Source organism: Neomonachus schauinslandi, chromosome 2 (genome assembly GCF_002201575.2).
Source record: "Neomonachus schauinslandi chromosome 2, ASM220157v2, whole genome shotgun sequence".
Taxonomy (NCBI): Eukaryota; Metazoa; Chordata; class Mammalia; order Carnivora; family Phocidae; genus Neomonachus; species Neomonachus schauinslandi.
Genome location: NC_058404.1, coordinates 102,496,338 through 102,509,934, shown reverse-complemented (window position 1 = coordinate 102,509,934; position 13,597 = coordinate 102,496,338). Strand labels below are relative to the sequence as shown.

Genomic DNA, 13,597 nt, shown 5'->3' with positions numbered 1-13,597 from the left:
ATAAATTAATTTTGTAAACCACAAGGAAAGTAAAATTTTACGTTCACTAGTACCATCTCTTCTCTTGTTCAATATTAAATTACTAAAAGAAAATATTATATGCTCCTAGATATTCTGACAAAACAATATGTGAAATTTAAAAAAAATCATTCATCTTTGTTATTACAATATAAGGTGATATTATATAATATGAATTTTTCTAGACTTTGCTATAATAAGCACAAAAATTGAAATTCTACTTTAGTTCTATTCTATTGTAAATTCTATTAACTAGTGCTACTACTGTTGTTAGGGTTAATAACTACTGAGTATTTTTCAGGTTAAATTTCCACATTAAAATAGTAACACCTTAGTAAGCTTTATGCTTATTACAAAATGTATTAAATTTATTTTCTGTAAATATAATCATTTGTTCCCGCCAACAACACTTTGACACACTTGTACATTATTTTTAGTTCTTCAAAATAATGGAGCTCTTGTCTTTGTTTTGCCAGACTTAACCATAATATGCATCCATTTTTAACAGCTAAGTGCCACTGCACAGCACATTATAAATACACAAAACTGTTAAGTTTTCATCAAATATAGGGTATTCGAGGGTGAGGTGTTGCAGTGAAAGGCTCAGTTAGATGTAACACCTTGCAATGGAGAAATATTTCTACTAATTCTGAGTGATAAACAATTCAAATATGTTTTTGCAAGACCTTACTTCTCTGCATATCAGTCTTGTATTTTAGAATATGTTAGCATATAAATTATCCACAAAGCTCTGTCTGTATACATATAAAAATCAACTAAAAATTTTCATGGCAGACACTATAAATGACTAAAAGATCTTATACTCTGATGAGCATTAATCTTTATCTTACTGACCTTTCTATGTTCCTGCAGGCTTGATGCTGAAGAACACTTTTTATTGCACACTGAACATACGAGCTTTTTCTTAGGATCTCCTAAAATGAAAATAAAATGCCAACATGATTTAAATGAGAGTATTAGGAGGAGCATCAGATACAATGTTTCTAAGTGATATATAATTTCTAAACACGTATTTCTTAACTTAGAATTCCAAAACTTTCAGTGTTATAGTTATATCCATTAAACTGCATTTTAAACCCTTTCTTTTTAAATTTGAAAAATATTCAGCATGATATACCATTTCTACATAAATAAAATAGGTCTTTCACCTTTCCATAAACTAATGTAAAATTTTTAAAAAGCACACTTACATGAAAAATTTTACTTGAAATTAATCAAATGTGTTTATAAAAAATTAGATTTATTAACTCAAGCTGATTTTGCTACTTGCTTTAAATTTTAACAGAATATTTCATTTAATATTATATATTATTAATATAATATATCATTTTTATATATAAATATATAAGTATTACATAAATATTTAATAACTCATTCTGGGTTTTTTAAGATGGAATTCATAGATTACTCTTTCCATCACAAGATTCCTGCAAAATCTATGAACATATACTTCCTCATACTAATATTAAAAAACAAAAAATCAAGTACAATAAAACATTATATTGACATTCATATTAATATACAAATCAAAACAAGCCCAATTTTGTCTTCCTACATAGTGATCATAATAGCTCATTTCATATTTCAAATTTCACAGCGGTTATAGAAATGAAGACTCAATAAAACATTTTTCAAATATGATGTGTAATAATAGCACCATCTGCACTACCATAAATAACTGGAGTGGTTTTTTTTCAATTTTTAATTAATTAATTTCAAATATACAAAAAGTAAACAAATAATATGAGGAACCACCATGTATCCATCACCTGGCCCCAACAATGACAAATCCATGGCTATTCCTGCCTTAACCTCAACCCCATCTCCTCCCCCATTTATTTATTATTTTGAAAACAATCCAAAACAAGTTAAAAAAAAAGTTTCCAAAATGATTTTATTTTATCATAGGACTGTGTTTATGAAAGAAAAACACTTTTAGAAAAAGAAAAATATGAATTTTTGTCTTATCCTTCAAGTTACTTATTTCATATAATGCACTGCTTTTAGCATGCTGAATATTATAGCCAAGAAAATTTTTTCTTAGTGATTGACAAGTAATTTGGCTACTGAAGGAGAAAATTCTCCCAAACAAAATAAGTATCTCTGTACATATAGACTGAATACAGGAGGGGCCACTGAGAAAGAATATTCCTTCTTTTCAGCTCCCACTAGCGGGCATTTCCTTCCTTCAATCCATAAACTTTTATTGCTCGATCTTATCCCTCATACCAGCTGCTCCTTGAGACTAGACCCTAACCTTTCTGAACAGGTAGGTCAGAGCCTGAGGGAAAGAACAGAAAGAAGTGAGACATTCCCAACCACACCTCTTACTTTAGCTTCATCTTCCTGCCACTGTCCCTCTAGCTGGAATCATAGGCAGTATACCATACCCCCATCCCTACTCTTCAACCTCTCCTCTCCTCCTCATGTCTTCTATTCGTCATCCTAGGATTGAAATCCTAGCTCTTCTGAGAAAAAAATATATATTTTAAAAGGTTATGACAATTTGCCTGGGAGTACAGACAAATGTTATCTCCCATAAATACAAAACCTCTTGGTTTTAGTACCCACAGAATCTAAACAAAAGAAAAAAAATGGAAGTGGGTTAAGAAAGTCCAGCCCCTTCACTTTCTCTGTTTCCTCTTGGGTAACTATGAAGGTCCTTACCTCTCTACCAGCTTCCCTAGGCTGAAGGACAACAGCACATACAAAGCCATAACTAGACTTTATACTATTTTAGTTTTGCTATATTCAGTTAAGTTTGATTTTTTACTTTCAGATTCAACTTTCAAAAAATTCGGGAACACATTATTTATGATGGTAGGAGATATATGAGAAATTAATACAGCTGTACTGAATACACAGTCACCTAAGTACTGTGAGTTTCAGTACAACGTGGCTTAAGTATGCTTCCAAGCATTCTACAATCAAGTGTGTGAACACTGCTTTGCTATGCTATTCTGAATGTGGAATACTCTTTCTCCAAATGTGTGTATCTCATAGAAGAAAGGGGAGAAGCAAAAGAGGGGCTATGAATGAGAGACCAATTGTGTACCGATCCCAACAAAAGGTACATATAGTAACCTCTGACTAATATAGTATGCTCCATATTTCGTATGTTTCCACAACATAGAAATATAAAAAAATTCCTCTTATAAATTATTTCCTACAAAGTCAACATGATTTCCAGAATCAGTAATATTACAATATCCAAGGCCAATTACAAGAAGCCTCAAAGAAATTATGCTTATAGCACAGCCTGAAGACCACATGCCCAATAACAAGAACGCAAGTTTCCAGAGTTTCAGTATGCGTCTGCCTTTTTACTTAGTTCAGCAAAGTTAACTTTAAAAATGACATGAAAGATTTGTTGTAATACATTGCAGACAAAGATGGAGAAAATTAAGAACAGCATTTTAAACATAACAGCTTAAAAAAAAAAAAACTACGAAGACAGGTCTATCAAAAAGTTATGCTTGCCTTTTGTAAGCATAGGGAAGGCCCAGTATAATGAATTCAGAAAAATGCCATCTTCCCTAAATCAGCCATATATTCTTCAAAAGGAAAAAAAGAAGTTAGAATACTGTAAAGTCCTGTTGATATCATCCTGAAGCTGTATTTTCCAAGGCCATACTTTCTACCACCTAGAGCTTTCATTTAGAGCTCAAACTTAATCTGAGGCCCAGAGATGCCCAGTGGGAGCCAGTAGTCACACTCATATCGCTTCTATATAACTTTAACATTAAAGGAGATACTTTCTGGACAATGAACAAAGAGAGGATATGGCAGCTGAGTAGTGATTATCCTGTTCTCATGCATGTGAGAATAAACAAGACAGGAGAAGAGAAATCCACTTTCCCCATACCCAGAAAGACATCTTTCCACACATTTCCCAAAAGCCAAGGGCAAATGTAAACACATGAGAAAAGTATAGATACAGGCGGCTGTGAGGAGTTCCACGAACATCGGCCTCCTTTAAGGAAAAGACACTGAGGAAGTGAAAAGTTAAGTCTGACAATACAGCCATCTGTTCAACTCAGTGCAAGAGATTCAATCCCTAAGCCAAAATACATTTACCATGTGCTAAACAGATACGATCTAAGTGACAGTCAAATGTTGTATTTGTTTTACTGTTTAGCTGGCCATTAGAAGGCATTCAAATAGTATCTGCTCTATTAATCCAAATACATTCAATTCCCATGTCAAAATGCAGTAAGTAATTTTCTCCAATATAGAAGAAATATAAATTTAAAAAATGGAATTTTACTGTAAAAATATTAAGGCACAAGAGCATCATGTAACAGTTTTAAAATACATCTCCGTAAAGAGAAATTTTGTATTTCACCTTTAAATGGTTATTTAAAAATACTAATTCTTAATACACCTGCCTACCAAGCTCCAGGAGGTTCTAGCTTAGGTTTCCAGCTAAGATTACTTTAGACATAGGAAAAACGACAAACACTGCTGAATCAACTTGCAAAAGAAATAGTGTTCGGTGAAAGAAAAAAGTCCACTGCCAGAGCTCCACATCTGTATGAGTCCGATGGAAAAGCAAGCTCTCTCCTCGAGAGCAAGAATTAAAAACAGATCACTGCAGCCCAGGGAGAGGAGGCCCCTTTAGAAACGACCCTGCAGGGACTTCTCACCAGCATGGACGTTTTCCTGGTGTCTTCTGAGGGCATCCCTGCTCTTCAGCCTCTTCCCACAGCTGTCGGCCTTGCACACAAACCTGGCATCTCCCCGGCAGGTCTCCTGGTGCTGCTCAAAACTGCAAGACAACCAGGCAAGGGGAAAAGGGAGAAGAGATGGTGAAGCCATACCTAAATAATTCTTACATCGTGGCAAGCTTTTGCAATGCAAGCTCTCTAGCCGAGTTTCTGGGTCATTTCATGCATTACCTGGGCAGGAAAAAGGAAAGTACTTAAATTCCCACAGCAGCCTTGTGATACTAAGTCACTACAAAGCGTGGAAAGCACGCATGCTAAAAATGACCCACAATTAGATAACAGCCATCTGAGAACTCAGAAACACAACCTCGATGCTGAACTGAAGGAAGAACTGCAAACAGAGCACTGAAAACTTCGTGAAGAAACCTTCAGACTGCTTTTCGCCGTGCACTGAAGAACACTGAGGGGAAATAGAAAAAAAAGAAACAAAAAGAAATAAAAACTGGAAGCATAAGACAAAAACTTAAGAAAATCTCTCTACTTTAAATAAAATCATGTTTGTGATCTCTGTTTTCATTCTGTCTTTTGCCCTTTAAAAGTTTTAGTAGTACCTAATTTAACTGTAAGACCCAGCTCAGCAAAAGTATCTTTGGTGTAGATTCAATAAAAGCTAACTAGACTGCAGTTTTAAAGTCTATTCACTAAAAAGTATACAGCCCTTGCTTTTTTTTCAAAAGCCTGTAACAGAATTTCTAAATGTTTACTCTCTTGCTATTATAAAAGTTTTTTTTTTAAGTTTAAGTTTTGAGCAGAAATTTTTCATCTCAAATTTTGTAAGTGAAGTGGATTCATACATATGAAAATTGTCTTAATATAAAATATAGCACGTTTCAGAATTTTACTTTAATGAGTAAAAAATGAAATATTAAGTTTCTTAAAGATTTCTTGCTCATATACAAGGTGACATTCTTAAAATAAAAATATATGTATCTATCTTCTCACTTTTAATAATGAGTGTAAAATAGTTAAGTAAAAAGATAACTTTATATGCTTGTTAATATAAAGTCAAATAATAAAGGGTGCAGAGCAATGTGTGGGATCATTTAATTCATCTTAATGTCTTATCCTGTACCTATTCATCATTAAATTGTTCCTTCTAAATTGTTATGAAATAAACAGTGCTTCTTTTCTAAAATGTCCCTGTTTTCTTTATACTCTCAACTCTCTCCATTTCTTAAACTTTTCTTTTACTGATTTCAGAGGGAATATCAAATGTAGACAACTGAAACTTGATCTGTGACCTCAAGAGCACTAACTAAATTATGCATAACTGAATTTCAGCTTAGTAAACCAATGAGCTTGATATTTAATGGCAAGTAATTAAATGGACAGACTTATTAGCATAAACAATGCTCACTTGTTGAAGGTAAATAATCAGAATGTTTCAAAATCAACATATTATACTAAGAAAAGATAAGTTAATGACAATGACAACATAGAATGTTTACTATCTTCCTCCCATCCTATCTCTGTCACACACACACATGCACACACACACACACACACGCACACATGCACAAGTTAAAAACTGTAAAACAAATCAAATGGAATAGTTAAAAAAGTGTTAGCTTATAATTTTAGATATTCTTTGCTGTACGCACTGTCTTTGCAAAGCCTGTTTAACTGGGAATTTCTTCCCACAGTTCTTGCACTTAAATTCTTTCTCCTCCGTAGGTTTCTGGTGCAATGTCTGAAGATGCTCAGCAAGAATTTCCTCACTGGTAAAACTCGAGTCACACTGGGGACAAGCATAGTCCTCTTTACGGCCAAGGCAATCTGCAGATTTACAAGGAAACAGATTTAGAAGACAAAAATTAAGAGCCAAGCACTGCTCAGTTTTATCTTCATTTTAAAATCAAAATTAATTCTGTTTAATAGTATCAGAAGAGTAAACGCTTATTATCTCTATGAGTATTAATAATGTTGTCCACGAAAAATAATAGGAAGTGTTACTAGAGAGAAATACATTGTCTTTTAATTCCTTTCTCTTGTTTCAGCAAATTAATACAAAATCAAAACCAATTTTTAATTTATCCTATAATGTTCACTTTTCACATCAAAGAGTTATTACAAACGTTGAATGAGAAAGCAAAAGTTTTCCCTGAAATGGGTCATCTTGAGTTCACTGAGTGCACAAAGAGAAAAAAATCCAACCAAGGCAAACTATGTGGAATCACCAAGGGGAATCTCACATATATGTGAAAAAGACCAAGGTCAAAAAAACAGCACTCATTACGGCAGGTGCGGTGAGGCTCCACTGCGTCTCTGGCTTGTCAGTCCCTATGGATGGTCACAGCTCCACCCAAATTTCTCAAAGTACGCTACCTACATTACAGATTTTTTCTGATTATTAAATAAGATGAGATTTAGAAAATTTAGAAAATATGAAGAAAATAAAAATGACCAATAATCCCATAAGGAAGAGACAACCACTTAATAATATATTCTCAAGTCTGATTTGTCTTTTGTCCATTCACATTTTATGCACAGTCTAAGAATAACTACATTTATGATCATACTTTTTATGCAATTTCATCTGTTGCTCTTTTTTTTTTTCCATTTAACATTTTCTCCATTAAAAAAAATAAGGGTCCATATTTATTTAACTAAACTCCCCATTGTTTGACATTTGAGTGGATTATTTGTTTCTTTTGTGTTGTGGGTTTGTTATTCTGTGTTTTGGGTTTTTATTGGGGGGTTGGTTTTATTAAATAAAAATGGATTTCTAAAGTAAAAATAGCAATAATGTTAATAATGTAAGTACCTGGTACATATGTTTTAAAAATCTATTTAAGTTTCTGTTGATTATTTTTACAAAAGTAAATCTGATCGAAGTGAATTTGATATTTGTTAACTAAAGAAAAATCAGGGTGATAATAGATAAGCAGGAGACTCATTTTTAAGCTAAAATAGTGGACACAATAATAACATGCCTGGGGGGAGGGGGTGGTGACATTAAAAAAATAAAAAAATAAATACAAAAAGTACATCATAGGGAATGCAGTCAGTAATACTGTAATTCACATAAATAAATAAATACCCCTCAAAAAGAAAACACAGAATAATACAGAAATAATCCCCATCACCCAAAGTCTGAAATGCAAAACAGCAAAATGCATATTTGAAAGATAGAACAGAAAGCCTGTCCTCATTTTCCCCTTAAATAATCCAACTAAAATAAAGAAACAGAAGCATAAGCTGGCAATGCTCGGAATGCTTATACTTTCTCAGCCAGTAACGTACAGTTAGAATAGGAAATCCCTATGAGAGACTTTACTACTATGGTGACTAAAGAAGCTAGTGTCACTTCTGAAATGGCTTTGCTAATAAACAAAATGAAAAACTACCCTATAGTAAATTTCAGCCTATTACAAAATGGGAATACTTATAACATCATTCATATTTCTTTCAAACCCCATCAGGAGTAAAACACAACATAACAGAAACAAGTTCCACTAATAATCGATTATTCCCCAGCAGATGGCAAACAAGCGACATCTCTGGATTGCAGGACTGCTCTAAGCAGGTCAGACCTACAGCCAAAACACTGTTTTGGGCTACCCAACTGAAACAACCTAACAGTCCTGCAGGCCTCTACAATCAGAACAGAAAGAGATTTCCAGAAGCTCCAGATTCTCCAAGGATCTCTAACAAGAGGGAGGCCCAGCATCCAGCAGCGCCCTCTGGACACCTCTGCACTTGCCCTTCCCCTTGTGCAGATGAGAACGTAACGTTTCCAAGAGTTAGTGACTTGCTCGGTTCCAAGACTGACTAGGTGGCAGATCCAGGGCTGGAGTATAAAATTCCTCATCGCTCGCCACCCCACCGTACCAGGGATAGCAGCGCGAGCCAGGAGCCAGGAGCTGGCGCTGACCTTGGCAGTCCTACAGGGTACATCTACCACCCACACCCAGCATTCTCCTCCTGCTGGAAGAAAGGTGGGCTTACAGCTGGATAGTCTCTGACAGTCGTTTTGACCACAACTATTTTGACAACCCCCTATGATAATGCAACTATAATTCACCCGCAGTTCAAACTGTATTTCTCCTACAACTTCCCTTCTCTCAGATCACCAGTTAGAGGCAATACCTTTTCTGCCAGCTGTTGATTGTCCTTTAGAATTTTTAACTCCCCCTTCTTGGACCATTGTCATAATTTGCTGTTCTTCCTCATCGGCCTCCATGTCACTGTCCAGGTAGCCAATCAGCAGCTCTGTATCTGTTTCTATATCTTCAATTGCCAAATAGAAAATGTTTTCTCCTTCCTGAGACAAAATTAAAAAATATGCTGTTGTATGACAAATATATCTCAATGATTTAAAAAATGTTGAACCATTCGTTTCTAATAGTAATGAAGAAATCATTTTAAGATACATTGAGTCCCATGTGCCCATTAAAAGTTACTATTCCTTTGTTTATTTTTTTATAGCTCCCACTGATCTAGATACTGAAAAAGGAAACTGACAATATTCAGTCACCTGGCAAATAAAATACAAATATATATATTACAGATAGTGACCTTTATATATATCAAATGAAAGGCTATTTATATTTCTAAAAGTGAATTTCACATTGTTAATTTGCCTAATGCAGTAAGACCTTGTGGAGGCCCGTAAATGCAATAAAAAGAAATTTGTTAAGTAATGGTGTCACTTCTGCACCCAGAGAACAGTGTGCTATCAGTGACCTAATTATAATTAATATCAAATCCAAAACTGGAAGAAAAAAAAGCTTTCAAGTTATAACAAAAGTCAGAGGAATAGCAAACGGACCCTAAAAGAATTTCCAAAAACCTGGACCAAAAATAGAAAAAAGACCAGGCACCTGAGAGGTTCAAAGAATTGACTGAATCATCATGTGTACCTAAATTCCACTAAAATGACAGAAGAACAAAGAAGAAAGGAAGTTCCGCTATCAACACATTAAAATTTTTTTTTGGAAAATTCTGGAAGATTAGAAATCAGCGTTGAAATGATAGATAACTACTGCAGAAGAAATTTCAACCCATTACAGACACAAGAAAAATGTTACAAAGAAGAACCTACTTCCCGAGGAAACCCCAGAGAAACTTCACACTTGGAATGAACTGGTACAAAAAGCCCCTCTGGGCCTTCGGCCAATCACCAGGGAGGCCAGAACTGGGGCTGCTTAGCTCGCTGTCCCCAGGAGAAACACCCAGAATTGCTGTCTTTTACATAGTTGAGGATTTGTTCTGGGAGGGCTCCTAGTTTGGCTGCTGAGGATAAAAAGAAGCAAAGCATAGCCTGAATTTATTGAACCTTGGTGGTAGGCAAGGGGAGGGAAGGACAAGGACAATAAGCTCCACCAAGGAGTGAAATTCAATAAGGGAGAGAACACAGAACAAAGCCTTCTCTCCATTGGCATTATCACCACACTCTTGTTAAGGAGGAAGAGACAGAGGAGGAGGGGGAATAGGTAAGGTGAGTGGGAGAAGGGAGAGGGAGGAAGAGGGACACGTAACGTATCTATGTGTGTGTGTAGATATGTATACACAAGCAGAACCCTTGTGAAAAGTTGGGAAAATATGCATCAAACTGTTACACAGTTATCGTTTGGAGGCTGAGAGGAAAAGTAGTCTATATTCAATACTGTTTTAGGGTTTTTGGTTTGGTTTTTTACAATGAACAGAATCTTTGTAATCTTTAAAACAATATACATTAGAAAATTCCATGCAAGAGATGGAAATGATGATCATATTTGTCATTTCTGGTCAAGAAAGGCTTTATGCAAAAGTTCAAAGCATTGAACAAATCTAACCATCAGTTACGGTTAATTAAAGGATGTTTCTATAATATTTAGAGCATCCTTGAAAGTTTTTCGAATTTCAAACCTCCAGAAACTATACCAAGTTATTTCTAATTAAGAACACAGTCAACTTCTACACAATTGTTACTTTTTGTGCAACAAAAATAAACAAAACACAACTTAGACACTCAGCAAAGGAGCGGTCTCTTTTTAAATTAACTCAGAAGTGGTATTTTCCAGGGTTTGGAAACCACTTGCCAAGAGTTACCCAAAACAACAAAGGACTCACCTAATGAAGATTTCAGAATACAATCATAAATCTTAGCGCTTATCTGATCAATATCCAAGAAATTTAATTGAAACGTCTTTCCAGAATATTAATCATCAATTTTGCGATGGCCTTCATAGCACCAAGAAAAGATACTAATTTTTAATTTTAAAGCATGATAACATTAACTTAAACTGCAATCATAAGACATAGCATGCCTATTTAGGGACTCCATAATAAAAAAAAATTAATATACCAGTTAAAACCTCAATTTAATAAAAGTAATAGCATTATAGCCACCGAGGACCAACTACATGTTTTGTCTGTATGCCAATATATGGTACGAAGAGGAATGTCATTACAGGTATTACTCCAATCTATTTATTTAATAGAAATATATAGATACCTTTCGACATATAATTCCTACCACTACCCAGACCAAGAGTCTCTTCCTTTCATTTGCTACCACAGTAGTTTTAAGAAGTATCCTCTTAAATTGCTTCCTTCCCTACACTTCACTAATTTAATCAATAACAACTCTTCATTATATTGTTCTCCTTCAAAACTTCCCATTGCCAGAACCTGCCAGATTCCTAATCTCTGGAGCTCTCTTGAGCTCTTGGGGCAATATTCCTCACCTGTAGGCTCACCCCCAGGTCCAATTCTGTGACCTTTGGCAAGAAGGATTTAAAGGGTGTTGACCCAAAGTCCTGGGACTCAGCATCAACTCCCTGTTGTCCTTAGCCTGGCTCTGACTTTGTGTTCCAGCTTTGATGATTGTTCTAATATTCCGATTCTGAAATTTACTTCTTATTATAGCCATCATTTCTGGTCATCAGCTTTGTGGCTTATTCCCCTGAACACAGTTCCCTCCATATGAAAATCACTCTTTATATTTACATGTTAGGATTTAGCACCTTTCTGGACTCTGGGGTCCTGCTTTTGGTTCCTGTTATGGGCTCCTGGTGATTTTCCTGAAAATGCTTGAGCTGGGGGCACCGGGTGGCTCAGACAGTTGAGCATCAGACTCTTGGGTTTCCACTCAGGTCACAATCTGGGGGTCTGGGATTGAGCCCCCAGGTCAGGCTTTGCGCTCAGCATAGAGTCTGCTCGTCCCTTTCCCTCCTCCTCTGCTCCTCCCCCTGCTCATGCTCGCTCTCTCAAATAAATAAATAAAATCTTTTAAAAAAAAAATGCTTTGGCTGAAAGAAGGCTGTTCAACATGATGATCTGTTCAAAAGCAAATATTCCTTTTTTTTTTTTAAGATTTATTTATTTATTTTAGAGGGAGGGAGAGAGAGAGCGCGCAGTAGCACAAGTTGGGGGAGGAGCAGAGGGTGGGGGAGGGGGGATCTTCAAGCAGACTCCACGCTGAGCTCACAGCCCCACGGGAGCAGGAGCTGATCTCACAACCTGAGCTCATGACATGAGCCGAAACCAAGAGTCCCACACTTTACGAATTGAGCCACCCAGGCGCCCCAAAAGCAAATATTCCTCAGCCAGTGGTTTTCATTGTGTTGGTAATCAGGATACAACATAGAGTGAATGGTTTTACAACTGTTACCCATCTCTTACATTACTGTCCATCATTCTGAATTTGTTGTCTTGTTTCATTTTGCTTTATTTGTATATCATTTTCAGCTAATTATTTCTACTGCAAGGTGTTTGTAGCATCAAAAAGCTGCAGTAGCATAAATACCCAGCAAAAGAAGTTGAAATAAATTAAATGCCTAGCAATTGGTTTTAAAATTTACCAGATGTAATTTTTATAGGAAAAAAAATATGTCATATATATGTATATATATACACATATATATGCATACTAATGTGCCCCACAAAAAAAAGATACCAACAAGCATGTTAACAGAGCTTATTTCTAAGTAGAGGTAATTGTAAGTATTTTGCAGAGTCTTCTTCTGCTAGTTCATACCTTACAATTTTTCTAGAATTAACAGGGGTTATTTTGTAGTAAAAGAAAACATAAATAATAAACAGACCTGGTTCTTGATACCCGGAAGTTGTACCGCATAGTGACTAAACAGCACAGGCTTTGGACTGGCCAGGGTTCAAAGTCTCTTTCTGCGGGTGATTGCCTGTGTAACTGTGCAAACAGCTTAATCTCTCAAACCACCAGTTTCTTCATTTGCAAGATGAAGAAAATAACAGTGCTTATCTCACAGGCTGGTGGTAAGGATTAAAAGTGAGAATATCTTGGGGCGCCTGGGTGGCTCAGTCGTTAAGCGTCTGCCTTCGGCTCAGGTCATGATCCCGGGGTCCTGGGATCGAGCCCCGCATCGGGCTCCCTGCTCGGCAGGAAGCCTGCTTCTCCCTCTCCCCCTGCTTGTGTTCCCTCTCGCTGTGTCTCTCTCTGTCAAATGAATAAATAAAATCTTAAAAAAAAAAGAATATATATTTGTGGGGCGCCTGGGTGTCTCAGTCGGTTAAGCGTCTGCCTTTGGCTCAGGTCATGATCCCGGGGTCCTGGGATCCAGCCCCACATCGGGCTCCCTACTCTGCGGGAAGACTGCTTCTCCCTCTTCCATTCCCCCCTGCTTGTGTTCCCTCTCTCGCTGTCTCTCTCTCTCTGTCAAAATAAATAAATAAAATCTTTAAAAAAAAAAAAGTGAGAATATCTGTAAAATCTGGTAAAGTGACTGGCATATGGTAAGCATTCACGAATGGTAGCTGCTATTATTATTATTGTTGTTATGGTTGTTGTTATTATCATGATATAAAACTTGAAAACCAGTGGATAAAATATTCCTTTTTTTCAAAATTTATTTCAACCCAAATGCCAC

General features: G+C 35.9%; 1 protein-coding gene across 2 annotated transcripts in view; it reads right to left on the bottom strand.

Annotated features, from left to right (window-relative positions):
• The window catches only part of PRDM5 (PR/SET domain 5), a 193,026-nt gene that overhangs the window by 102,367 nt on the left and 77,062 nt on the right, over positions 1-13,597 (bottom strand). The window contains exons 4-8 of one of the 2 annotated variants that reach the window (XM_021681494.1): positions 8,856-9,030; positions 6,368-6,542; positions 5,074-5,166; positions 4,686-4,807; positions 874-953 (exon numbers count right to left, since the gene is read on the bottom strand). In XM_021681494.1, coding sequence (XP_021537169.1) covers positions 874-953; positions 4,686-4,807; positions 5,074-5,166; positions 6,368-6,542; positions 8,856-9,030 — 645 coding nt within the window. The remainder of the gene's footprint in view (positions 1-873; positions 954-4,685; positions 4,808-5,073; positions 5,167-6,367; positions 6,543-8,855; positions 9,031-13,597) is intronic. The other variant, XM_044912634.1, reaches the window with a different exon arrangement.